Here is a 24,835-nt window from a genome sequence, read left to right as displayed (position 1 = left end):
AGAATTTAGTTCCCTGACCAAGGATCGAACTCAGACCCTCTGCCTTGGGAGTGCAGAGTCTTAACCACTGGACCACCAGGGAAGTCCCAGGTTGTTTTTTTGATATTGAGCCTGCATGAGCTGTTTGTGTATTTTGGAAATTAATCACTTGTAGGTCACATTGTTTACAAATATTTTCTCCTAGTCCATAGGTCGTCCTTTCATTTTGTTTATGGTTTCTTTTGCTGTGCTAAAGCTTTTAAGTTTAATTAGCTCCCGTTTATTTTTGCTTTTGTTTCCATTACTCTAGGAGGTGGATCCAAAAAGATACTGCTGTGATTCATGTCAAAGAGTGTTCTGTGTATGTTTTCCTATAGGGGTTTTATAGTATCTGGTCTTATATTTAGGTGTTTAATCCATTTTGAGTTTATTTTGTATATGATGTTAGAGAATGTTCTAATTTCATTCTTTTAGATTTAGCTCTCCCGTCTTCCCAACACCACTTAGTGAAGAGACTGTCTTTTCTCCACTGTATATCCTTGTCTCATAGACTGACAGTGAGCGCGTGGGTTTATTTCTGGGCTTTCTATGCTGTTCTAGTGCTCTATATGTGTGTTTCTGTGCCAGTACCATACTGTTTTGATGACTGTAGCTTTGTGATACAGTCTGAAGTCATGGAGTGTGTTCTGACTTCAGCTCTTTTTTTCTTTCTCAAGATTGTTCTGGCTATTTGGGATTGTGTTTCCATATGAATTAAAAAATTTTTTGTTCTAGTTCTGTGAAAAATGCCATTGGTAATTTGATAGAGATTGCATTGAATCTGTAGATTGCCTTGGGTAGTATGGTCATTTTAACAATATTGATTCTTCCAATCTAGGAACATGGTATATCTTTCCATATGTTTGTGTCATCTTCAGTTTCTTTCATCAGCATCTCATAGTTTTCTGCATACAGGTCTCTTGCCTCCTTAGGTAGGTTTATTCTTAGGTATTTTACTTTTTTTGATGCAGTGGTACATGGGTTTCCATAATTTTTCTTATATTTCATTGTTAGTGTATAGAAATGCAACAAATTTCTGTATATTAATTTTGTATCCTGTGACTTTACCAAATTCATTGGTGAAGTCTAGTAGTTTTCTGGTAGCGTTTTGAGGATTTTTTATGTATAATATCATGTCATCTGAAAATAGTGACAAGTTTCCTTTTCCGATTTGGATCCCTTTTATTTCTTCTTCTGATTGCTGTAGCTAGGAATTCCAAAACTATGTTGAATAAAAGAATGGGAGTCCTTTTCTTGTTCCTGATCTTAGAGGAATCGCTTTTAGCTTTTCACCCGTAAGTATGATGTTAGCTGTAGGTTTGCCTAATATGGCCTTTATTATGCTGAGGTATGTGATAACTCCCATTTCTGAAGTACATGTGGATCGGTTTCCATTTTCTCTCTTGCTTTGTAATTTTTGAGTTGCTGTAGGACATTGTCATGACAGCTGGTAGAGGCTCATACTGTCCGTCTTTCTCCAGAGGGTGAGTTGCACATTCCTTTTGGCAGGTCACCGTGACCCTACATAGCTACACGTCTTGGGAGTGGGACGCAGATGTCTCGGGGGCTATTCTGACAACCCCACCATCTTGTTGCATCTCGTTGCCAGGCTTTGCTCCTACTCATGCCCACCTGCCATGGGTGCCCCAGCTGTGCCCTCATCTGACACCATTTGTCATCCTGTCCTGAGGCGGCAGCCCTGAACTGCAGTGGCCTCCAGGACAGACTGCTCTGGGGGCTACAGTGGAAGGCCTGGCCCCCCACCCCGTGGATCCCTCAGCTGGGGTCTGCCTGCAGTGTGGCTGGTCTCAGGAGGTGACACAGCCTGAGGGCCACAGTGGATCTCGGCAGCCAGCCCAGTCCTGGGTCTGGATCGTCCCTGCCTTGAAACAGTAAGATGCCACATCCTCCTTTGGGCCACCTCGGGTGTAAACTGTTACTTGTACCCAAGAGTCCTCACTGCACAGAAGGAGGGGTCAGGGGTGAGGTGTGAATGCAAGGGGACTCCCCTGGTGCAGAGCCAACAGGGCCGCTCTGGGGTGCAGCCCCAGGTCCAGAGGGCAGAGCTGACAAGATTCCCTGCATGGCTCACTGCAGTGGAGGCCCTGCTGACATCCTCAGAAAGTGCCAGGAGGCTCCCAGGGCACAGCCCCACTGCGTGGCCATCACCTGCTGGTGGCTCTGCCCACCCTGCCCAGGGTCCCTGATCGCTGCACAGCAGGGGCACAACGGGAGCCCCAGGGTTTTGTGCAGAGGACAGAGGGTCTGGGGAGGGTCCGCAGCCCACGTGGAGCCCCGCGTGATTTGGATGCCCCGAAGGTGAGAAGTCTGTGTCAGGAGATGGCCCCTCCTGTGGGTCCCCTAGCCCAGCTGGCCCCTCTAACGGTGGGGAAACAGATGCAGTGAGAAGGGCCAGGTCTCCAGCTGCCAGGGGCCCATTCTGCTGGGAAGCAGCACGTGGGTCAGGGCCGGTAAGTTTCTTTCCTTTATTTAAAAAAAAAACATTTTGGGGTGTGGTGTGAGGACACACCTTCCATGGCTTCGGGGAGGACACAGGCTCCAGGTGGAAGCATGGGGGTGGGGAGGGGACAGTACCTGGGGGTCAGGGAGGGGCTGTGCCCTCCAGCACCTCTGTGCAGAGTGCTCGCTGGGGGCCGGGAGTGGGGCTACAGGATGTGCAGGTGGGCCAGCTGGGATGCGGCCCCCGTGTGTGGCCTGCAGCATTGCCCTTCCCAGGCAGACAGGGTCTGCCACCTGTGTCCACAGCTGCAGGGGCTGGGAGGGGCCGTCCAGGAGGGCTGGACAGGGATGGTCCTTCACTGGGCCCACGGGCTAGGCCTGGGGCTGGCAGGAAGCCGGCCTGCAGGACCTCGGGAGGGCTTGAGCCCGCATCCTAGGGGTGGGTCAGGGTGGTCTCAGTGTCCCCAGTGAACAGAACAGAGGAACGCAGGACCCAGGCCCACTAGGGGCCCCGTACGTGGTCTCCTACCAGAGAAACGGGAATCCAAGATGCATTGCCACGTGCAGCTGAAACAAACACGAGGCAACACCCTACACGAATCCTATGGTCGGGCAGCTGGTCAGGCAACCCTGAGCTGCAGGGGCAGCGGGCAGACCCTCGGCTCAGGGCAGGGTCAGGCCGGCCCTGCCCCCCAAGTCCTGAGGGGTTGTCTCCCACTGCCCTGCCCATCCGCCACCTCGGAACAGAGGAGCCCTCCTGGCGCCCGGGACCGAGGCAGGGGGAGCAGCGGGCGTGGCGTGGGGTGGGACAGCCTAGGTGTAGAAGATGACCTCAGGGATCTGCCCGTCCTCCACGGACGTGCCATTGTTGTTCCCGGCCGCGTAGCAGAAGGTGAAGCACGTCTTGGCCCCAGTCGTGGGCGACTCGTGGGTGACCTTGCGCAGGCCCTTGGTGCCGTAGTGGGAGTCCGGGCCCTGCGGGGTGGGGCCCGGCGGGTCAGGATGGACGTGCTGCGTGTGGACAGGGCACAGGATCCTGACCCAGCGCGGGCAGCAGGCCCTCCATGGCTGCGACGCAGGGTTGCGCGCTCCTAGCCCCACGTTGTCAGAGGTGGGCAATGGACTGGGAGGCAGGGTCCAAGTCGGGGTCCCAGGTATGGCTCAGGGGTCAGGTTCAGGGTCAGAGTCCCGGGTTTGGCTCAGGGGTCAGGATCAAGTTAGGGGTCGGGGTCCTGGGTTCGGCTCAGGGACCAGGGCTGGGGTCTCGGTCCTGGGTGGGGTGGGGCGTCAGGGGCATGGCTAGGGTTGGGGTCGGGCACACCTTGAGCGTGGCGCAGGCCGTGTAGTTGACATTGGGCAGCACCTCCACCGGCTCCTTGAACATGACTCGGAAGGTGCTGGCGGAGCCGTCACAGCTGAAGCCTGTGTCGTTCTGGCCCAGGACCGTGTTGCTGTCTGTGTGGATGATCTGTGGGCCAGGAGCCAGGCACAGCTAACTCTGGCCCCCCGGCGCCTGTGCCCACCCGCAGGACCCCCAGAAGCCTGGAGCCCAGGGCTGAGCCCCACCCTCCAGGCCCTGCAGCGGGGGGGTCTGACCCATGACCTGCGTGAAGCAGGCCAGTGGCAGGAGTGGGGAGGCATCGTCCTGGGTCCCCCAGACTCCAGAACACTCGTGCCACCTTGGGGGAAACACAAGCAGACCCTCGACTGCGAGGGACGCGGTGGGATGTGGAGGGGCAGGGCCTGGAGGCAAGCAGTACCTGGATGTTCACTTGGTAATCGGTGGGGCCGTGGATTGAGCCATAGAGCCCGAAGCCAACCACGAAGATGCGCTTGTTGACCGAGAACCTGAACCCGTCAGAGGAGGGAAATGCTGAGCTAGCTCGACCGTTCAGTGCCCGCCCCTCCCCACAGAGGACCCCAGACCCCCACCGCTGTGCTCGCCGCCCACGCCTCCCGGTCCTGCGCCTGGCCCGCGCCTACCTGATGCGGTCGCTCGTGCCACTGTAGCCCCAGCGGCTCTCCACCTGCTGGAAGCGGTTGACGCTGCACTCCTTCCCGCGGAGGCAGCAGCGTGGACGGTCAATGAAGTCCACGCGTGGCTTGGGGTTGACGGTGAAGTGCAGGAAGAGGCTGACCACCTCGCGGTCCACCAGGATGCCCGACTGTGCGGGCCCTGAGGGCACAGGGGCGGGTAGGGAAGGCTGGGCAGACCCCAAGCACGCAGAAGACACTGGAAAGCATGGCACCCAGCCTCTCAACTCCTCAGCATCTTTCTTCTGCAGAACATCACTGGTCCAACCACCCCCGCGGGGGGGATGGCCCTTCTGCCACGTTTGGGGAAGGACCCGAAGCAGACATGGGGCCAACGCTCTGAGTTGCTGGCTAATCGGGCAAAATCCCCCTCACTGCCCCAGGCCTCCCCACCTCCACTGGGACCACCCCAGGGGACCACCGCTGTTCCACGGAGCACCCACTGCCCTGCCCCGTCCACCCCAGGCACCTACACAGACGGGGGGGGGATGCCAGCCCCCAAGAGAGGCCCAGAGTTGGAGTCTGGAGGTGGGGGCCTGGATGTAGCCATGAGCTGGTGACCAGGGGGGCGGCGCGTGGGGCAGACAGGCAGTGTGGAAGGATTGTACACGCCCCTGCCCGCCACCTGCACCGGGACAGGGTGCCTGATGCAGGCCTTACGACACCACCCTCGCTTTACAAGAATCACTCATTCACCAGCTTTGAGCTCATTTCTGCGCAGGTCAGCCACAACTTGGCCCACTGCCCCAACAGCTCACAGGCACACAGGTCTGAGCAACAGGGCAAGAGATCTCCATGGATCACAAGAGCAAGTTAAGATACAAAAGCGAACACAGGGCTTCCCTGGGGGCGCACTGGTTAAGAATCGCTTGCCAATGTGGGGAACACGGGTTTGAGCCCTGGTCTGGGAAGATCCCACGTGCCGCAGAGCAACTAAGCCCGTGCGCCACAACTACTGAGCCTGCGCTCTAGAGCCCGCGAGCCACAACTACTGAAGCCCACGCGCCTAGAGCCCGTGCTCCGCAGCAAGAGAAGCCACCGCAATGAGAAACCTGCGCCACAACCAAGAGTAGCCCCCGCTCGGCACAACTAGAGAAAGGCCACACACACAGCAACAAAGACCCAACACAGCCAAAAATAAATGAATGAATGAATAAATAAAAGTGAATACAGATAACCATTTTTTTTTTACATCTCTGCATAGAGAATACAGAAAGAAAAATACATCAGACCTCAGTTGTGACACACTGAGCCAGGGGAGTCTTTGGGGGAGTTTTTTTTTTCAAACCTCTACATTCTTGTAATTTCAAGTGGAACACAGGCAGGAGAATTCTCTACAACACACTGAGTGACAAAGAGCTGAAGCCTCGCAGGCCATGCTGCAGAGGGACAAGGCCAGAGGCCCAGCTCACAACCCCTGGACACACACACACTCATCCCAGGCACTTGCAAGCTGAGGGGTGGTGGGCTGTTCTGGCCTGGGGGCCCATCATGGGAGAGTGGTGAGGGGATGGCGCTTCTAGGAGACCCGAGACTCCGGATGATTTGGCGGCCAGGTGGCCTATGAGGAGAGTGGTTTCGGGGGTGCAAACGGGGCTGGAGAGGGGTCCAGCAAGGCTCACGCAGATGTCTTAGGCCGGGACAGCTCAACACTATAGCTCGGGGCTCTCACCTGGGGCATCCTGCCCCCCAGGGGACACTGGGCAATGTTTGGGGACATCTGTGATCAAAACTAGGGGTGCAGGCTTCCCTGGTGGCGCAGTGGTTGAGAGTCCGCCTGCCGATGAAGGGGACACGGGTTCGTGCCCCGGTCCGGGCAGATCCCACATGCCGCGGAGCGGCTGGGCCCGTGAGCCATGGCCGCTGGGCCTGCGTGTCCGGAGCCTGTGCTCCGCAACGGGGGAGGCCACAACAGTGAGAGGCCGGCATACCGCAAAAAAAAAAAAAAAAAGACTGGGGTGCTGGGACTTCCCTGGTGGCGCAGTGGTTAAGAATCCGCCTGCCCATGCAGGGGACACGGGTTTGAGCCCTGGTCTGGGAAGATCCCACATGCCGCGGAGCAACTGAGCCCGTGAGCCACAACTACTGAGCCTGCGCTCTAGAGCCCAAGAGCCACAACTACTGAGCCCGCAAGCACAACTACTGAAGCCCACGCACGTAGAGCCCGTGCTCCACAACAAGAGAAGCCACCGCACTGAGAAGCCTGTGCCCATAAGGAAGAGGAGCCCCGCTCGCCGCAACTAGAGAAAGCCAGCGCACAACAACGAAGACCCAACGCAGCCAAAAATAAATAAACATAAAAAAATAAAGCCCTCATACTGTTAAAGAAAAATGACTAGGGGTGCTCCTGGCATTGAGGGGGTGGGACCAGGGAGGCTGCTCCACACCCCACAGTGCCCAGGATGGCCCCCCCCAGAGTAGGACCCGGCCCCATGTCCGCAGTGCCCAGGCTGCCTCGGTCACCGCTGTACTGCCAAGGCCAGGTACCCAGGAGGTGCTAAGTTATCTGACGGATGAGTGACCCCCAGTGTGGAGACAGCCTCTCAGGCTTCGCCCCAGCACTGAGGGAACACCATGGACCGCCAGATAAAATGCAGGACACCCAGTCAAGTCTTGATTCCAGATCAAAGAGGGCTGATCTCTAGGATAAGCGTCTCCCAGCTGCTGCACGGGACACACTTACACTAAAAAAAATTGTTTGCTCTTGTTGCTAAATCTGGCAACCCTAAGCCTGGGTGGGAGCAGGGGCAGCACGGACCGGGGAGAGGCAGGACAGCAGTGCACCCGCCACGGGGCTGCATCACGGAGCCCCGTCCAGAACCTTCCAGGCCAGTTTGGCTCCAGGACCGTGGTCGGCACCGGCCATGAGAATGAGATGAAGGGGAGGCCCAGGCCCAGGGGAGGGGTCGCCAAGCTGGCCACCGCTGCCGCTGCTGCACATCCCCGAGACCCGAGTGTGCCCCCAGCGCGAGAGGCAGGGTCAGGGCCAACCCCACCTGGGCCCAAGCCCAGGCCCGGCAGCAGCGGCCCACAGTCCCAGACACTGCCCACCCTTTCATGGGGCTCGTCAAGGACGTGGGCACCAGAGCCCAGCTCCCAGGACCTGAGCCCCAGACGGGACCCTCAGGGGCCTGGTACATTCGGACACGTGCGTGTGGACACCCGAGACGTGGGGGTGGGAGAGGCTGGGACGCGGGAGGGTCGGCATTTGGGGGTCGTTCCATCTTCACCCACTCGAGCCAGTCCAGGCTCCCGCATGGACACGGCCAGCACCCGACCCGCTGTGGCCGGGCCGAGGGTCATGGGACTGAGTCACACGCAGCAGGGTCCCTGGGGTCACACCCCTCCTGAGCGTTCCCTCGGCGCCCCATGACCGTTACCTGCAGCAAACTCCTCGATGGTCATCAGCGGGAAGCGGATGAGGGCCAACGCCTTGCCCAGAACCTTCCGCTTGTTCTCAGGCGTCACCTGCAGCTGCTGCCGTTGACACTCAGCCTCAGACCAGCGGACGACAGCGTTGAACAAGCGCACCTCGCGGATGCCCAGGGTGTCCCGCTCCAGCACGGCCACCAGCGTGTCTGCAGGGGAGGGGCCATCAGCGAGCGCCGGCCTCCACGGCCTCGGGGATGACCTCTGACCGGCTCGCGGCCAGGCTGTCCACGGCCCGGGCAGCAGCAGAGTGGGGCAGGCGGCGGGGCCTCGGCGGAACGCATGTGACCACCGAGCCCTCCCCGGCCCTGTGGCCTTACCCAGGTCGATGTCTGTGAAGCCCTCTGCAGTGATGGCGTCGGCCGTGTTCTTGTCAATGTTTTCCAGGCACAGGCTAGCGAGCTGCGGTTCGTCGAAAAGCCTCGCCTGCGGGGGAGAGAGCCTGTCAACACCCAGCCAGATGGACCCTGGCTCCAGACTGGGCACGGATTTCAAGTCCCGGGCACAGATTTCAAATCCTGGGCCGAGGGTCCAGAGGGATCTTCTTTCTTGAGGTTCACAGACTCTCAGTAACCACTGCCTGGGGCGGGGGTCAGGCCTACACCTCAAAAGCTGGGGCACCTAGAGGTTCAGGCTGGAGGCGGGCCCAGTCGCCCCCTGCAGCAGGCAGGAGCCCGGGGGAGACGGCTGAGAGGACCCGTGGGACGCAGCAGCGCTGTGCTTCTGACCGAGAACTCGCACACGGGGCGGGGGCCGGGGACGGAGAACCTGTGGGGCAGCTCGACGCCCACACCCCTGTGCATCGGTCTCTGCCTAGGGCCTGGCTAGGAGGCTAGGACACCCCACGTGGCTGCAGCTCTCAGCAAATAGCCGGGAGCGGCCGGGCCCCACCCGACCGTCCAGGCTCTGGCCCTTGAGAGCGACTCAGCAGACGGGGCCAAGGCCCAGGTGCCATCTCAGCGAGGGGTCTGTGGAGCCACGATGACACTCGGGCTCTGCCCCGTCCCGCCAGGTTCCCAACCCCCACAGTGGTCCAGGACCGCCACAGACCGTCAGACCGGACAACCCCAAAGGGTCCCCCTCCAAGAAACCTAGTACGGAACGCCTTTCCCCCCACACCTGAGCTCTGCACAAGGACACCAAAACGCCAACGGGAATCCTTTAGTAAATGACTGTTGTGAGGCCGGCCTGCCAACAAGGTGCACTGCACGAGAGGCGACCAGGGAAACACCGCGGTGCCACCAGGGGCAGGGACAAGGGCAAGATGAAGTGAGAGAGACACTCACCCGGGCGCAAGAGTTAAGCGGCGCCTAAACTCCGAAATTCCCCCATCCTTACTCGCACCCACGCACCTGCATCGTTGCGCGGACCCGGAGCACCTGCTCCCCAGCGGGTCCCGCGCCCTCGCCCCGCCCCCTGTGGCCTCGCCCCGCACCTGCACCCCCCCCCCACCCCGCCCCGCCCCGTCCCGTACCTGCGTCAGCAGCATGAACGCGTTGTCCGCCCGCAGGTTCTTCTTCAGGAACTCCACGCAGTGGGCCTCGAGCGCGGGCACCGCGTACTTCTTGGCGGTGTACAGCGTGGTCATGACCGTCTCAGGCCCGATCTGAACCTCGTCCGAGTAGAGAAACCTGGAGCGGGGTTGAGGGGGGTGGAGCGGACGGCGGCATGAGGACAGCCGCCCAGCCCCCACCCACCGGCCTGGCCCGAGGAACCAACCGAATTAGCATCGGTCGCCCTTTGACCTGTGGATGTGACCCCGCAAAGGCAGTTACCCGGGAAAAGGAGTGCCCACAGGCAAACCCTGGAAACGAGTCTACACAGCAGGTAGGCCTCTGTCCGGCTCCTCCGTGGGCAGCACGGGATTTGCCCCGGGACGCGGAGAGGCTTCCGCACCGCCCCCCGACCCGGCCACAGCCGGCTGCCATGCCCGACCACTAACGGGACCAGAAATGCCGGCCGGAATCACAGATACCGGACGTGTTGACCACCCGCCACCGGCCCGACTCTACATGTGGGTCAGAAGTCAGGGTCGATTACAAAACCACGGGGAGAGGGTGAGAAATCAGAACCCTGGTCCGTCTGGTGGGAGCGCCTCAGAGGCGGCCCTGGGCGCGCAGCTCACCCCTCTGCGTCCGGGAGAAATGACGCGTGTTCACAGCAGCGCGATCCACGCGAAACCACCCGAGTGTCCGTCCACGGGCACCATGGACACGGGATTGGGGGCGGGGTAGAGGAGCCCAACTGGGAGCCGCCCAAAGAGCAAGTTCCTGGAAGGGGCCCCCCTCTCCTGGGACTCACTCCCCTGAGAATGAAAAGGAAGCCCTAACAGCAGCGGCCGGCGGGGTCAGGGACAGAACGACCACCCGTGTCAGCAGTGCAGAGGGGGACCTGGTAACGGGACAGGCCAAGACACGTGCGGGGAGATGGGGGAGCCCTTCACATGCCAGTGGAGATAGTGTCCACCCTCTCGGCGGGGCAGCTTGGTTACCAAAACCCAAGCTGATACGGGGAGAGAGAGAGACAGGGGGAGAGAGAGAGAGAGAGAGACACAGGGATGGAGAGGGAGACGGAGAGAACAGCCTTCCACCCCACATCTCACCAAGCTTAGACTAAGGCAGGGTTTGGCTAACTGCAACCCGTCACCTGTTTGGGGTCTTGATTTTTTTTATAGATATGACTTTTACATTTTTAAAAATTATGGTAAAATACATATAAAATTTACCATTTTAACCATTTTTATCAGTAGCATTAGGTACATTCATATTGCTGTGCAACCATCCCCACCATCCATCTCCAGAACTTTCTCATCTTCCCAAACTGAAACTCTGTCCCCTGACTCCCCCTCCCCCAGCCCCCGGCCCCACCATCTACTTCCTGTCTCTATGGATGTGACTCCTCTAGGACCTCCTGTGAGTAGGTTCACACTGTATTTGTCCTTTTTCATCTGGCTTATTTCAATAAGCATCATGTCCTCAAGGTCCATCCTTGTTGGAGCAAGCGTCAGAATCCCTTTTTTTTTTAATTAATTAATTTATTTTTGGCTGCGTTGGGTCTTCATTACTGTGCATGGGGTTTCTCTAGTTGCGGCCAGCGGGGGCTATTCTTTGTTGCAGTGCACGGGCTTCTCATTGCAGTGGCTTCTCTTGTTGCAGAGCACGGGCTCTAGGTGTGCGGGCTTCAGTAGTTGTGGCACGCAGGCTCAGTAGTTGTGGCTCGTGGGCTCTAGAGCACAGGCTCAGTAGTTGTGGTGCACGGGCTTAGTTGCTCTGTGTGTCCCCGTGTCCCCTGCATTGGCAGGTGGGTTCTTAACCACTGCACCACCAGGGAAGTTGCCAGAATCCTTTATGACATAAACGGTTGTTGAATTTCGTCAAAAGCTTTTTCTGCCATCTATTGAGATGATCGTATGGTTTTTATTCTTCAACCTCTTGATGTGGTGTGTCATGCTGATTGATTTGCAGATACTGAAGAATCCTTGCAGCCCTGGAATAAATCCCATTTGATCATGGTGCATGATCCTTTTAATGTGTTACTCAATTCCAGAATCCTCCTGAAGGCTGAGTAATATTCCAGTGTGTGGATGGATCACACCTCGTTCATCCCTCAGCTGTTCATGGACACTTGGGGTGTTCCCACCTTTTGGCTGTTGTGAATCAAGCTGCTGTGAACACGGGTGTGCAAATATCTCTTCGAGCCCCCACTTCTCTCTTCTTTGGAGGATGTACCCAGGAATGGGGTTGCTGGAGCACCTAGTGATTCTATGTTTAGCTTCTGAGGATCGTCCAGACTGTTTCCACAGTGGCCGCCTCATTTCACATTCCCACCAGAAGCACACAAGGGTCCCAATTTCTCCACCTCCTCGAGACAAGTCGTTTTGTTTGTTTGTTTTTTAATAATAGCCACCCTGGTGGGTGTGAAGTGATATCTCACCGTGCTTTTGTCCCCTATTTTGTACATAAAGTTTCCTTGGCCCACAGCCCTGCCCACAGTTTACAAATCCTTCCAGGCTGCTTTTGCAATGTCAGCGGGGAGCTGTGGAGACAGAGCCCCTGCCCTCCCACCCACCCCGGGGCAGCCTGCGGCCCCTGGTCTGAGGGACCATCTGAAAAGTTGCCTAAAGACAGAGGAGTGAGATTATTCCACAAAGTGCTGTGATCAGCCCACAGGATTCAACACTGTTAGATGGAGCTGAAGGGAACCAGTTTACACCCTGCAGACACCAGAGGAAAAAAGGAGATGACGACGCAGTGGGTGGGGAGGGGCGCTGTGAGCACATAATATAAATGGGACCCGATATGAATGGGAGCAACCAGCCACGGCCCCGCCCCCGTGGTGCTGAGAGATAGGTTCACTCCATTTTCTTCCTTATGCTTTCTTTTCTCTTCTTTTCTTCTCTCCCTCCCTTTTTCTTTCTCTCTCTCCCTTTTTTTCTGTGAGCCAATGCCATTTTTATAATCAGAAGGGGGAAAAAAAAATAAGCTCCACATCTGAAGAGCTGTCTTGACTGTTCGGGATAACCTTTCAAGCCACCCAGACCATTTACACCCAGGGTTTCCGGACAGGGGAAGACGGTGCTCCGCGGAGCAGGGAGGTGTATGGGAGTTCCACAGAGCTCGCCGGCCTCCTCCTCGGTGGAGCTGCAATCTGTGGGCGGCACTCCCACCCCCAACATCCACTATATTTGTTTTAAAGTCCTTGAGAAAAAATTTGAAACCCAGGAAGAAAAAATACAGGTGGAATTTAAAATTCTTGCCTCAGGCTATTTCTTCAAAAACTCTTGAAAGGATGAAAACTTAGGGACTCACACACGCTGCAGCGTGGGTGGACCTGGAACCGCGATGCTCAGTGAGAGCAGCAGACGCAGAAGGACACACAGGGTGTGATTCCACTGATGGGAAACGTCCAGAACAGGCAGATCCACAGGGACAGAGTGTGGGTTCCTGGTTGTCAGGGGTTGGGGGAGGGGGATGCCATTCCTTTGGGGGTGATGGAATGTTCTGGAATTAGAGGTGATGGTTGCACACACTGTAAACATACTAAATGTCATTGAATTGTACACTTCACATGGGTGAGTTGTATGGTATGCAAATTACATCCTGATATTAAAGATACAAAAATGAAAATGGGGGGGCGTCCAGAGCCCACCCCTCACTGAGGAGGTGAGTTCTAGAAATCTCCAGGTAGCTGGGGGCTCTGGAGGCAATGTCACCAGGGCTCTATTTTTTTTAAACATCAGGTGTGTCTGTCCCTCCCCCCAGGGCGTGAAGGACCTGGAAAGTCTTACTTGAGCAGTGCCAGGAAGGCAGCGGGCTCCACGTCCGGCAGCTCGATCTCGGTGGACGTGGTGGCCATTCCCCCGTTGAACATGGCATCAAAGACGGCACTGCCCACGGCCAGCACGAACCTGGTGTGTCAGAGAAGACCCGGTTACCCTCGCGAGGCCCACCGGTCCCCACCGCCCGAGCCCGGGGGGCTGTCGGGGCCCTGGGACGAGGAAGGCGAGCGTCCCCGCAGCAGCGACGCCCCAGCCAGCACCTGCAGCAGATGCTGTGCCCAGAGCACCCTGCCCTGGGTGCTTCCGTTAGGAAGGCCCTGAGGATGGAGAGGGCAGCGCGTGTGGGTCGGTGGCAACAGAGGCCGGAGAAGCGAAATCGTCTCCCCAGGGGCCGAATGGCTTATGGCAGAGAGCTCATGCCCTCCCCACGCAGCTCATTCACTCCCTCCCTCCATCATTCCCTCCCTCCGTCATTCGTTCACTCACTCATTCGCTCATTCACTCACGGATTCACCCAATCATTCATTCACTCAACCGCTCCCTCCCTCCGTCATTCATCCACTCACTCATTCCTTCACTCACTGATTGGCTCACCCACTGATTCATCCATTCATTCACTCCCTCATTCATTCGTCATTCACCCCATCCTTTCATTCATTCATTCAGTGACTCACTCAACCACTCCCTGCCTCCCCCATTCACCCGCTCCTTCATCACTCCCTCCTCGCTCTACACACACGGCCCCCGTGCTGGCGCTGTGCGCAGTGAGACCCTGGCCTTGTTGGAGGAAGGCAGCCACGGGTCCACGGCATGGACAGCCTGACAGTGGGGCAGGAAGGAGAACGCAGGGCAGTGAGGGCGCAGTCAGGAAAGGCCTGGCGGGGTCACCTGAATCGGGCTGAGTCCGTGGGGAAGGGCGTGGAGGCCAAGGGGGCACCCGGACGTGGGTGGCCATGGGGGCCTGCAGGTTCTGCCTGGCGTCATGCGCCCACTGTGCTGTGCACCCGCGCTCCCCAGGGCCTGCCCCACGACAGCCTACCCAGGGGCGGCCCTGCAGAGCCCCTGTCCTCTGGCTCTGCGAGGCCCCACGTCGCAGCCCCTGCCGGGGTCCCCACGGTGACACACGCAGGGCTCTGAGGAGCCACCCCCTCGCGGAACCGCTGGAGTCGGCAGCCACAGCCCGATTCCCGGCCTCCGCCCAGTGTCCAGGGGACGTTCCCACCGCTCCCAGCGAGCCCCACCCGGGCAGCCCCCTACTCTCCGCGAAAAGAACCGCCTCCCCGCCTCCCACCCACTCCTCCGTCATGGACTGGTGCTCCCGGCCCCACCAGGCCCTTGACTGGTCCCCAGTCTGGCCCGGGGCTCTACGGCACCCCAAAAGCCAGACCAGCGATGGGGGCCAGGTGGGAAACGGAGTGTGAGTGTAGTGGGGTGAACTGTGTCTCCAAAGTCATGTCCATCTGGAACGTCAGGATGGTACCCTGTTTGGAAACGGGGTCTTTGCAGATGCCATTCATTAAGATGAGGCCACCCAAATCCGGGCTGGCCCTAATCCAATGACTTATAAAAGGGAAATGTGGACCCAGACACACAGGGAGAGGCTACGTATTGCCAGAGGCAGAGCCTGGAGCCCCAGAAGCCGGAGGAGGCGGGAAGGACCCTCCCGGGAGCCTCTGGAGGGGGCGCGGCCCTGCAGTACCCTGACCTTGGGCTTCTGGATCCCGGAACTGAGAGAGGACAGATCTGTGCGGCTTTGCCCATCCAGCGGCGGTGCTTCGTTTCAGCCGCCCCAGGTCGCTCATGCCCTGTTCTGCCCCACCGCGTTCTCGAAGCCCCTCTCATTCACCACCACAGCTGGGCCCCTGGAGCCTCACTGCACTTCCCCACGCACACTCTCCATAAATAAAGTGTCTTCCTGTTCCTCCTTTCTTTCTAGATTAAACAAAGCATCTTGATCTCCTGCAGGGAAAACTTTCCCCAACGATTCACTGGCAGGAAGTAAGAGGAGGCCCAACTGGGCCTGTGTGTCTGTGCAGAGCCCCGGATGCCAGGCTGTATGCACCCTCAGTGCCCTCGGCGGACGTGGCGACAAACCCCAGGGCTGGCAAGGCCGCTGGGTCGAAGGCGGTCTGAACACCTCCAAGGCTCCTCCACCCACAGCCTCACCCGCCGGCCCCTCGCTCACCTCCCACCAGGAGTCTTCTACCCTCCCTTATCCATCCATCCTCAAAAACATGACGGTGAACACGGCAAATCAAAGCCACCACGAGACACCACGTCACCCCCACTAGGAAACGCCAGCTAGGGTAGAAAATCCGGACAATGACCAGAGTTGCTGCAGATGTGGAGAGATCAGAGCCCTCGTGCAGGGCGGGTGGGGACATAAAGGGCGCAGCAGCGCTGGGCGACAGGCCAGTGGTTCATCGGAGGGTTCAATGTGGAGTTACCGTCTGACCCGGCAATTCCACTCCTAAGTTGCGTACCCGAGAGAAACGAACACACACGTCCACATAAAACCTGTGCACAAGTGCTCACAGAGACACGATTCATATAGACAGCCAAAGGTGGAGGCAACCCAATATCAACGGACAGATGCCAGATGAACACAATGTGGTCCCTCCATACATACAAGGAGTATTAGTTACCTTAAGAAGAAGGAAATTCTGACACGTTACAGAGTGGATGGACCTTGGGGACGTGATGCTCAGTGAGACAAGCCAGACACAGAAGGACACACACTGTCTGATTCCACGCACAGGAGGTCCCTGGGGGAGTCAGATCCACAGAGACAGGAAGTAGATGGTGTGGCCAGGGGCTGGGGGCTGGGGGAGGGGGAGTCAGTGTTTCATGGGGACAGAGCTTCAGTTTGGGGAGATGAGAAAGTTACGGAGACGGATGGTGGGGATCATTGCAAACAATGTGAATGTGCTTAATGCCACTGAACTGTGCGCTTAAAAAGGGTAAAGAGGGTGAACTTTATGGTATGTGTATTTTACCACAATTTAAAAATTTAAAAGAAAAGAAAGAATGACATACTACCCTGAAGGGGCAGGGAAGAAAAGACCAGCTAAGTAGCTTTGGGAAACAGGTTAAAGGCCAAAAGAACTGCATACAAATATTGTGCTTTACTTAGTAAAAGTATTTTTCACAGGAGAGGGTTAGCAGCTCTGAAACTACTCTACATATCTAGGTTTGTGCTACCAAGTAGACGTGTGCAGAATGAGAGCCAGGGTCCTCATCGTGGGAGGGAACAGTTATAGATAAGGGGGGGGCTGGAATAAATTCTGGAGGGCTGAACCGAAATCAGAGCGATCAAGATGATCTCGTGGCTTTTAGACAGGTAGCTGGATGGTGGATGGATGGACAGACGGGTGGAGAGACACAAACAGAGATATGTGTGTGTTGGTACATTTCCTCGCTCTACCTGCTAAAAAGGTCTCTAAACAACAACACCCCAGCAGCAGCGGGCACACCCAGCACCCAAGTCTTGGTTTCTAAATACCGTTTTCCACTAAAAATGAACCAGAGCTCCTTGGAGAAATGGCTGACTGCAGGGCTGGGGCAGGGGAAGGACAAGACGAGCTTGGAGTATCTTGTGGTGCCAGAAAGTAAAAACACGCTCCAACATGACAGGGAAATGTTGAACGGACACAGGAGCCAAATCTGGGACGATACGAACAACAAAATAATGTTCGTGTCGGATGATGACCCCTAGGATAAAATCAATATCCATGAGTCCATGATGAAATAAATATATAACTGAAGGAATGGATGAGTAAGGGAGAAGGGACAGCTCTTCCTTTTAGAACCCCAGTTAACAAATGCAGAGGGAGTTATGGAAATAGGAAATCACCATATGGCAGATGCTAGAGTAAATAACTCTTTCCAGCAGGAACCACCATACACCAGCGGGCAAAGCAGGAGGGGGAAATGGGATGTCTGTACAGTCCCAAAGTATCCCTCGGGAAGGGTCATTTACAAGGAGACGGTGGTGACATCCAGTGGAGAAATCTACCCCATGACCAAGGCTCACGTCACCAGAGATGGGACAGATGGATGTCACGGGCTCAGAAGTTTTACATTCAAACACACAAAGGGAATGAAAGGAAAAAGATGGGGAAAGACATACCTTGCATTTGGAAACCACCAGAGAGCTGGAGTGGCTACACAGATATCAGACAAGACAGACATGAAAAAAAAAAAAAACAAAGACAGCCATGAAGATGAGGAATATTACTGAACAATGGACGTTTCATGTGAACAGAGGGTCAGTACATGGGGACAGGTAACAGTACAAATGAATACACAACAGAGTCCCAAACTACACGAAGCAGAAACTGACTGTTAAAGGAGAAAGAGGCAATCCAACAATTATCGTTGGAGGTTCTGATGCCTCACTCTCCACAACTGACAGAACGGCCAGACAAAATCGGCAAGAATACAGAAGACTGAACAGTGCTGCCAAGCGACCTTTACGGAACCCTCAGCCCAACGACGGCAGAATGCACGCTCTTAGGTGCAATGGCACATTCTCCAGGACAGACCACATGCAAGGCCAAACAAAGATACTCAGAGGCACTGAAAGCAGTCAAACCATGTTCTCCAAAGAGAGGAATTAAACTCCGTACCAACAACAGAAAGACCTCTGAGAAATCCCCAAATATTTGGAAATGAAACAACACTTCTAAGTAACCCATGGGTCAGAGAAGGAACACAAGGGAAATTAGAAAAGATCTTAACTGGAACAAAAATGCAAGCACGGCGCATCAAAATGTAAGGGATGCAGCTAAAACAGTGCTTAGAAGTAAACATTATATATGTATTAAATAAAGATCTAAAATCAGCAAGGTGAGCTTCCAGTAATTCCCTGGTGGTTCAGTGGTTAGGACTTGGCACTTTCACTGCCGGGGCCTGGGTTCAATCCCTGGTTGAGGAACTAAGATCTCGCAAGCCATGTGTGGCATGACCAAAAAATAATTAATTAATTAAAAAAATTAAATCAGCAAGGTAAGCTTCCATCTCAAGAATCTAGAAAATGAAGAGCAAATCGAGCCCAAAGAATGAAGAAAATAATAAAAGTGAGAGGAGGAATTAATGAAACTGGGAATGGGAAAACAGAGACAATACAGTGAAACCTAAAGGTCACTCTTTGGGGGTGTGGGGCGGGGAAATCAACAATTGCTAGAACTTTAGCTAGACTGACCAAGAGAAAAAAACACAGGTTACCAAAATCAGGAATGAAAAAGGGAACATTACTACAGACCCTATAGGTGATAAAAGAACTTTGAAACAACTTTATGCCAACAACTTAAGACAACTTAAAGGAAATGGACGACTTCCTGGAAAGACACAAGCTGCCAACACTCACTGGTGAAGAGAAAATCTAAACAAACACATAACAAGTAAGTGAACTAGTCATTAATAATCTTCCGGAACTTCCCTGGTGGCACAGTGGTTAAGAAACTGCCTGCCAATGCAGGAAACACGGGTTTGAGCCCTGGTCCGGGAAGATCCCACATGCCGCGGAGCAGCTAAGCCCGTGCACCACAACTACTGAGCCCGCGTGTCACAACTACTGCAGCCCACGTGCCTAGAGCCTGTGCTCTGCAACAAAGAGAAGCCACCACAAGAAGCCCACGCACTGCAACGAAGAGCAGCCCCACCTCGCCGCAACTAGAGAAAGCCTGTGCACAGCAACAAAGACCCAAAGCAGCCAATTAAAAAAAAAAAAAAAAAATCTTCCCACTGGGACTTTCCTGGTGGTGCAGTGGATAGGACTCCGCGCTCCCAATGCAGGGGGGCCAGGTTCAATCCCTGATCGGGGAACTAGATCCCACATGCATGCCACAACTAAGAGTTCGCATGCCACAACTAAGGAGCCCACCTGCCGCAACTGAGGAGCCCTCAAGCCGCAACTAAGGAGCCCGCCTGCTGCAACGAAGACCTGGTGAGACCAAATAAATAAATAAATATTTTAAAAAATCTTTCCACACAGAAAAGCCCATTCCCAGAAGAAATAATACCAACCCTATGCAAACTCTTCCAGAAAGGAGAGGGGGAGGGAATATTTCCCAACTCACCTATAGGCCAAAGACACTCTGGAACCCTCGGGCACCACTGGGGGGTGGGGAATGGGGCGGCCACTTTGGAAACCAGTTTGGCAGTTTCTTAAAATGTCACATTACCCTGTAATTCCAACATGCGATCCCTAGGTATTCACCCAAGAGAAAAGGAGCCGTTCTTCCACAGGCATATTTCCACACGAATGTGGAATGTTCATGGCAGTATGATTCCTCGTAATGAAAAGCTGGAAATAACCCATATAACCCGTATGCCCATCGACTAGTGAGTGGACAAAGCATGGTCCATCCATGCAATGGAATTCAGTAGTAACGTGAATTACTTTAGCAATACAAAGAAATGAACTGCCGATACAACGGTGTGGATGGACCTTATAAACAGCACACTCAGTGAAAGAAGCCAGACCAAAGTCTACACATTCTATCATTCTAATTCTATGAAATTTCTACAAATAGCAAAACTAGAGAGAAAGAAGGAGGTCAGTGGATTGCCCAGGGATCAGGGTGGGAGTGGGGACTGAGGGTAAGTGGGGAAAGGGGCTTCTGGGGGTGACAAAAGTGCTCCTAAACTGGGCTATGGCAGTTCTCACACAAATGCATAATTTTCTACATGGCCAATTGTCAGATCAAACAAACCAAAATCCATTAAAAGCACTCGATAACATCCCATGCCCACACTTCATGGAAACTCTTAGTGAACAAGGGATGGAAAGAAACTTGTTACTGTATGAAAAAGGATTTGTCAGAAACCAGTATCAACGATCACACTGAACTGTGAAAAACACCTCTGTTACGGAACAATGCCCTGGTGGTCAGAAATGCAATCAGAACAGAAAAAATGAGGCAGAAATATGAGAGAGAATGAGAAGTTAATTGCCCATAACATGACTGTCTCACTTAAAACTCTAAATTCAGGGCTTATTTAAATCTAAATTAAAATTAAGGTAAATAAAAGATTCAGTTTGGGAATTCCCTGGTAGTCCAGTGGTTAGGACTCTTCGCCTTCGCCGAGGGCGCAGGTTCAATCACTGGTTGGGGAACTAAGATCCCACAAGCCAGGCAGTGTGTCCGAAAAAAACAAAACAAAAAAAAAGGATTCAGTTCCTCAGTTGCAAGAGCCACAATTCAAGTGCTCAGCAGCCACAAGTGATTAGTGGCTAGGACTGGAGAGCATAGATCTAGAACAATCCCAACATCACAGAAAAGTCTACTGGACAGTGCCAGACCACAGAATCAGTGGAGCAATTATTAATGCTAAGAAGGGTTCAGAAAGAAATCGTTCAAATAGATAAAAATAAATGCGCAAAAAAATCTACAGCTTCCCAGCAAGAACCAACTAGAAAAAGGACAATGGAGAAATTACTCACAACAGAGAAAAAACAAAAACTAATCAGAAACTTAGCAATATACGTGCAAGACCTATTTGAATAAACTACAAAACTTTCCTAAGGTTTCACAAAAATGCCCTGGATAAACACGTTCCCAGATATATTTTGTATTCTAAACTGTCAGCTCTCCCAACCTGAATCTTTGCAAAGACCAATCCCTCCAGGCAATTCCTTTAGCATTTGATAAATTGATTCTAAAGATCGTAAGGAACCACTGAGGCAGAGGCTGGTCAACTACAGCCCTGGGACTCAATCTGGCCCACCGCTTGTTTCTGTAAATAAAGTTTTATTGGCACACAGCCACACCCATTCATTTCTGTCTTAATGCATTTGTGTTGCTATGCCAGAATTAAGCAGTTGGGACAGAGACCGTGTGGCCTGCTGACACTATATACTATCTGGCTCTTTACAAAATTTTGCTGGTGCAAATTTACCTGAAGGTAAGTCCCACAGGGAAAGAGATGTCTTCTGTCAGCACTGTTTCAATGACTGTTGGATGCAGGGAGGGACACATGGATGGGTGATTGATTCTGGAAGAGTTAAGTGTGTGAGACGAGCTGAAAAAAGTCTTGACAAGGAGTAAAACTGGGAAGAACAGCCACGCAGTTCTCAAAACCCACCATAAAGCCACAGTCATCAAAAAACGTGTTATTGGGCTAAGCACACACAGATCGATGAAGGAGAAGGGACGCCAGACACAGACTGCTCCACTTCTGGGACTTCTCTGCACTGCTAAGTTTTCCGTGATAGATGAATAAAGGTATTTTAGATATTAATGTGGGACCATCTGATTTGTGCACAGTGCTACCCTGAAGATGCTCGGTATTTCCTCAGAGGGAGCCCCGCGAGCGCGAGCGTAGACAGTGGACTCACAGGTTTCCTGAGCACCTGCTGTGCCAGGCATTTTCCTGGGCCTAGCATGAGGGAGAGAAGCAAAACCCTGTGGTGGTCCAGTGGCGGGGACTCCGCGCTTCCACTGCCAGGTGCCGGGGTTCAATCCCTGGTTGGGGAACTAAGATCCCACAAGCTGTGACTCAGCCAAAAAAAAAAAAAAAAATCCTGCTCACAGGAAGCCAATGACGGCAGTCGCAGAGAAAGTTAGGAGGAGAAAGCTGTCAAAATGCCATGCAGGGCGAGGGGGTGGGGCTAAGGCGACTGGGGGCGTGGGGCAGGGGGAGGCTCCGAATGAGGTACGAACTTGTCCGGGGCCAGAGCTGGCCCCTTCTGCCATCACTCATGCCAGGCCCTCCTGTGTCCCCGGGTGACCCTGTACCCAGAATTCACAGCCCCAGCCTGAGACCACCCCAAGCCGGGGTCCTGGGAAATGGTGGGTCCAGACCCCATGGCCTTCCTCAAAGTTAGCACGAGCCCCTCCCCAGCTCGGCCCTGCTCCCCAGTCACCAGCTCAGGATGCTCTCCGCCCCAGGCCCGCATCCAGGATCCCACGTGGCTTTCACTTGTGTCCTCAGGCTCCTCCCAGGACTGGCTGGCGTCCTGCAGCATGGCCCCAAGCTGGGTTTATCTGGTATTTTCTCCGATAGGACCAGGTGTACTGGTTTCCTGGGGCTGCTCTAACAAATTACTGCAAATTGGGTGACTTGAAAGAACAGGAATTTCCTCTCTCACGTTCTGGAGGCCGCATGTCCAAGGTCAGTGTGTCCCAGGGTTGTGCTGCCCCCGGAGGGTCCCGGGGAGGGTCCCCCTCTTGCCTCTTCCAGCTTCTGGGGTCCCAGGTGTCCTGGGCTTGCGGCCGTGTGTCCTTCCCATCTCTGCCTCTGTTGTCACATGGCCGTCTTCTCTCGGTCTCTCCTCTGTCTCTCATAAGGATACTTGTTGGATTTACGGCCCGTTCAGATAATCCAGGATGATCTCTTCTTGAAACTCTTAATCACATCTACAAAGACCCTTTTTCCAAATAAGGTCCCGGGGTTCTGGGTGTCAGGATGTGGACACACCTTGTTGGGGGCCACCATTCAACCCACTACACTGGGGTTAAGGGTTTGGGGTGGAGCACACTGAGGTGAGGTGCCCTCCTCATTGATTCCTTCTAGGGGGACCCTGACACCCCCAGGACATCACCCTGAGGTCGACCTTGACCACCTGGCTGAGGTGGCATCTGCCAGGTTCCCCCAAGGTGGGATTCCAATCTACTCTTTACAAGCAAGTCCCCAGATCCAGCCCACCTGGGACAGAGGCGGGAGTTAGGTCCAGCCCGGGAGCATGGCGCACGGTATTAGGAATTTTCCCCACTCCTGTCTGTGTTCCATCAGTGAGGCTGCGAGGTGTTTCCTTTATGCGTTGGGTCACATCCCCACCTACATTTTAAGCCAGCCTGTATGGAGGATGAGCCCCGGGCCACTGTGATAAGGACCTGGTTGGGTCACAGGGTCCACCCTCCCTGTGGCCCTGGGAAGGAGGTGTCTGAGTGGTCAGTCCCAGGTCCTGGGGGGTGGGGAGGTGGGGGGGGAACTGAGGCTCAGCAGAGCCCAGGGTCACTCACGGTACAGTCATCTACCTGATCGCTACAGGTAAAATGTCAACAATGCGTATGAAATAACAACCCAAAGGCTGAAAAGACAAAGAACCAGAACCTTCGATCTGGGAGGTCCACACAGCAGGAATGTGGGACAAGAAAGGCATGACGGAGGCTGGGGGCTCACAGGTGACACGTCAACTGGCCCTCTACTCACAGCTTGCGGGAGAGGTGGGAGGGCCACAACACACACACACAGGGCACGGAGGTACTGGGGACCGCATCACGGGCCTGGAAGCTTCCTTGGACAGGAATCTAGACCCAGTTGAATATAAATAACCAAAAAAAGCCGGAAAGAGGAATCTCGAAGGCACAAGTTAAATAAAGGCCACGCGTCAGAAAGGTGGGGAGGACCCTCACAGCAGGTTGGAGAACACTTCAGGCAGAGTGGTGAGAACCCCTGCAGCCCCCCTCCCCCAGACAGAACCCTCCCCAGCACCCCCCAGCGAGCAGGGGCAGAGGAACCAGCAGTGGGCAGGACGCTGTCTGACATCACTCCCACCCTACCCAGGAGTCTGGGTGCTGCACCCTGGAGACTGGCAGAGGGATGGGGCCTGGACCAACACCCCCCCGCCTTTCGAAAGGAGGCCTGTGGGATGGGGTGTCGCAGAGCTGGGTGATCGCAGAGCTGGGAGTCACTGGGGGTCCTGGGTTCACAAGGTGGGAGTCTGGTGGGGCTCTGGGGGTCTCAGCCCCAGAAGGATGGGGCACTTGGGGGAGGAGGTCACTGGGGCAGGAAGGAGGAAATGGAGGGAGATGGTAGTGTCTGGGGGTCCTCGGGCTGGCCAGGCTGGGGGTTGCAGGGTCTGGAGAGCCTGGCAGGGGCTGAGGGGTCACAGGGATGCTGGGGGTGGAAGAGGTCACTGGGTCTGGGAGATCCTGGCCAAGGTGGCAGGGTCAGGGGTCACAGAGCCAGGAGATGCTGATGAGATTGGAGGGGCAGGGGTCGCAGGACCAGAATACGTCCAGTATCTGGAAGTACGAGTGGAAGGGGGCCTGGCAGGGTCACAGGGCCTAGGGGTGCTAGGGCCCGGGGATGGTGGTTACTGGGAACAGCAGAGTCCCAGGGATGGTGGGTGTCCCGGGGTGAGGGCAGGTCCCCGAGACCAGCAGGGGTTCCAAGAATAACGGGTTGGGTCCTGGGACAACGGGGTCCTGAGGGTGGTGGGGTCCCGGGAATGGCAGGGGTTCCAAGAAGGGCGGGTCCTGGGGGATGACTAGGTCCCCGGGGGTGGCGGGTATCCCCGGCGAGGGGGAGGGGTGGCGGGATCTCAGGGATGGCTGAGTCCCGGGGTCTGGCGGGGTCTGGGCCCGGGGATGCTGGGTCCCCGGGGGCGGCGGGTCCCGGGACGGCGGCCCACCTGTGCGCCGGGATGCGCTGCGCGCCGAGCCCCTTGCCCACCAGGAAGTGCACGTCGCAGAGCACCTCGTTGTTGAAGAGGAAGGCGAAGCGCTCCTTCACCGTGGGCTTGGTGGCCTGCCAGTTGTAGACGGGCTCGCGCAGCAGCGCCCCCGCCCCCGGCTCCTCGGCCGCCCGCTCCCCGCCCGCAGCGGCCTGCGCGCCCGGACCCGGACCCGACACCGACACCGGCGGGGGCGGCCCGGGGGCGGCGGG

General features: G+C 55.4%; 1 protein-coding gene across 3 annotated transcripts; it reads right to left on the bottom strand.

Moving 5' to 3' along the window:
- Nucleotides 1–1,300: 1,300 nt before the first annotated feature.
- Nucleotides 1,301–24,779, bottom strand: BTBD2 (BTB domain containing 2). 3 transcript variants are annotated; one of them, XM_029218461.1, is made up of 9 exons: nt 21,122–21,830; nt 13,229–13,348; nt 9,416–9,572; nt 8,262–8,367; nt 7,893–8,090; nt 4,462–4,711; nt 4,239–4,326; nt 3,800–3,946; nt 1,301–3,453 (listed from the first exon to the last, which is right to left on the bottom strand). In XM_029218461.1, the coding sequence occupies exons 1-9, from the start codon at nt 21,322–21,324 to the stop codon at nt 3,292–3,294; spliced, it is 1,431 nt and encodes a 476-aa protein (XP_029074294.1). In that variant the 5' UTR covers nt 21,325–21,830; the 3' UTR covers nt 1,301–3,291. The 3 variants fall into 3 exon arrangements, with proteins under 3 accessions (XP_029074294.1, XP_029074295.1, XP_029074296.1); XM_029218463.1 differs by lacking the exon at nt 21,122–21,830 and adding an exon at nt 24,582–24,779 and having other exon boundaries at nt 1,303–3,453; nt 4,462–4,654; XM_029218462.1 differs by lacking the exon at nt 21,122–21,830 and having other exon boundaries at nt 1,302–3,453; nt 13,229–16,054.
- Between the last annotated feature and the right edge of the window lie 56 nt (nt 24,780–24,835).

Source organism: Monodon monoceros, unplaced genomic scaffold (assembly GCF_005190385.1).
Source record: "Monodon monoceros isolate NGI ecotype Baffin Bay Population unplaced genomic scaffold, NGI_Narwhal_1 Super_Scaffold_12, whole genome shotgun sequence".
Lineage (NCBI taxonomy): Eukaryota > Metazoa > Chordata > Mammalia > Artiodactyla > Monodontidae > Monodon > Monodon monoceros.
This window is presented reverse-complemented; position numbering and strand designations above follow the sequence as displayed.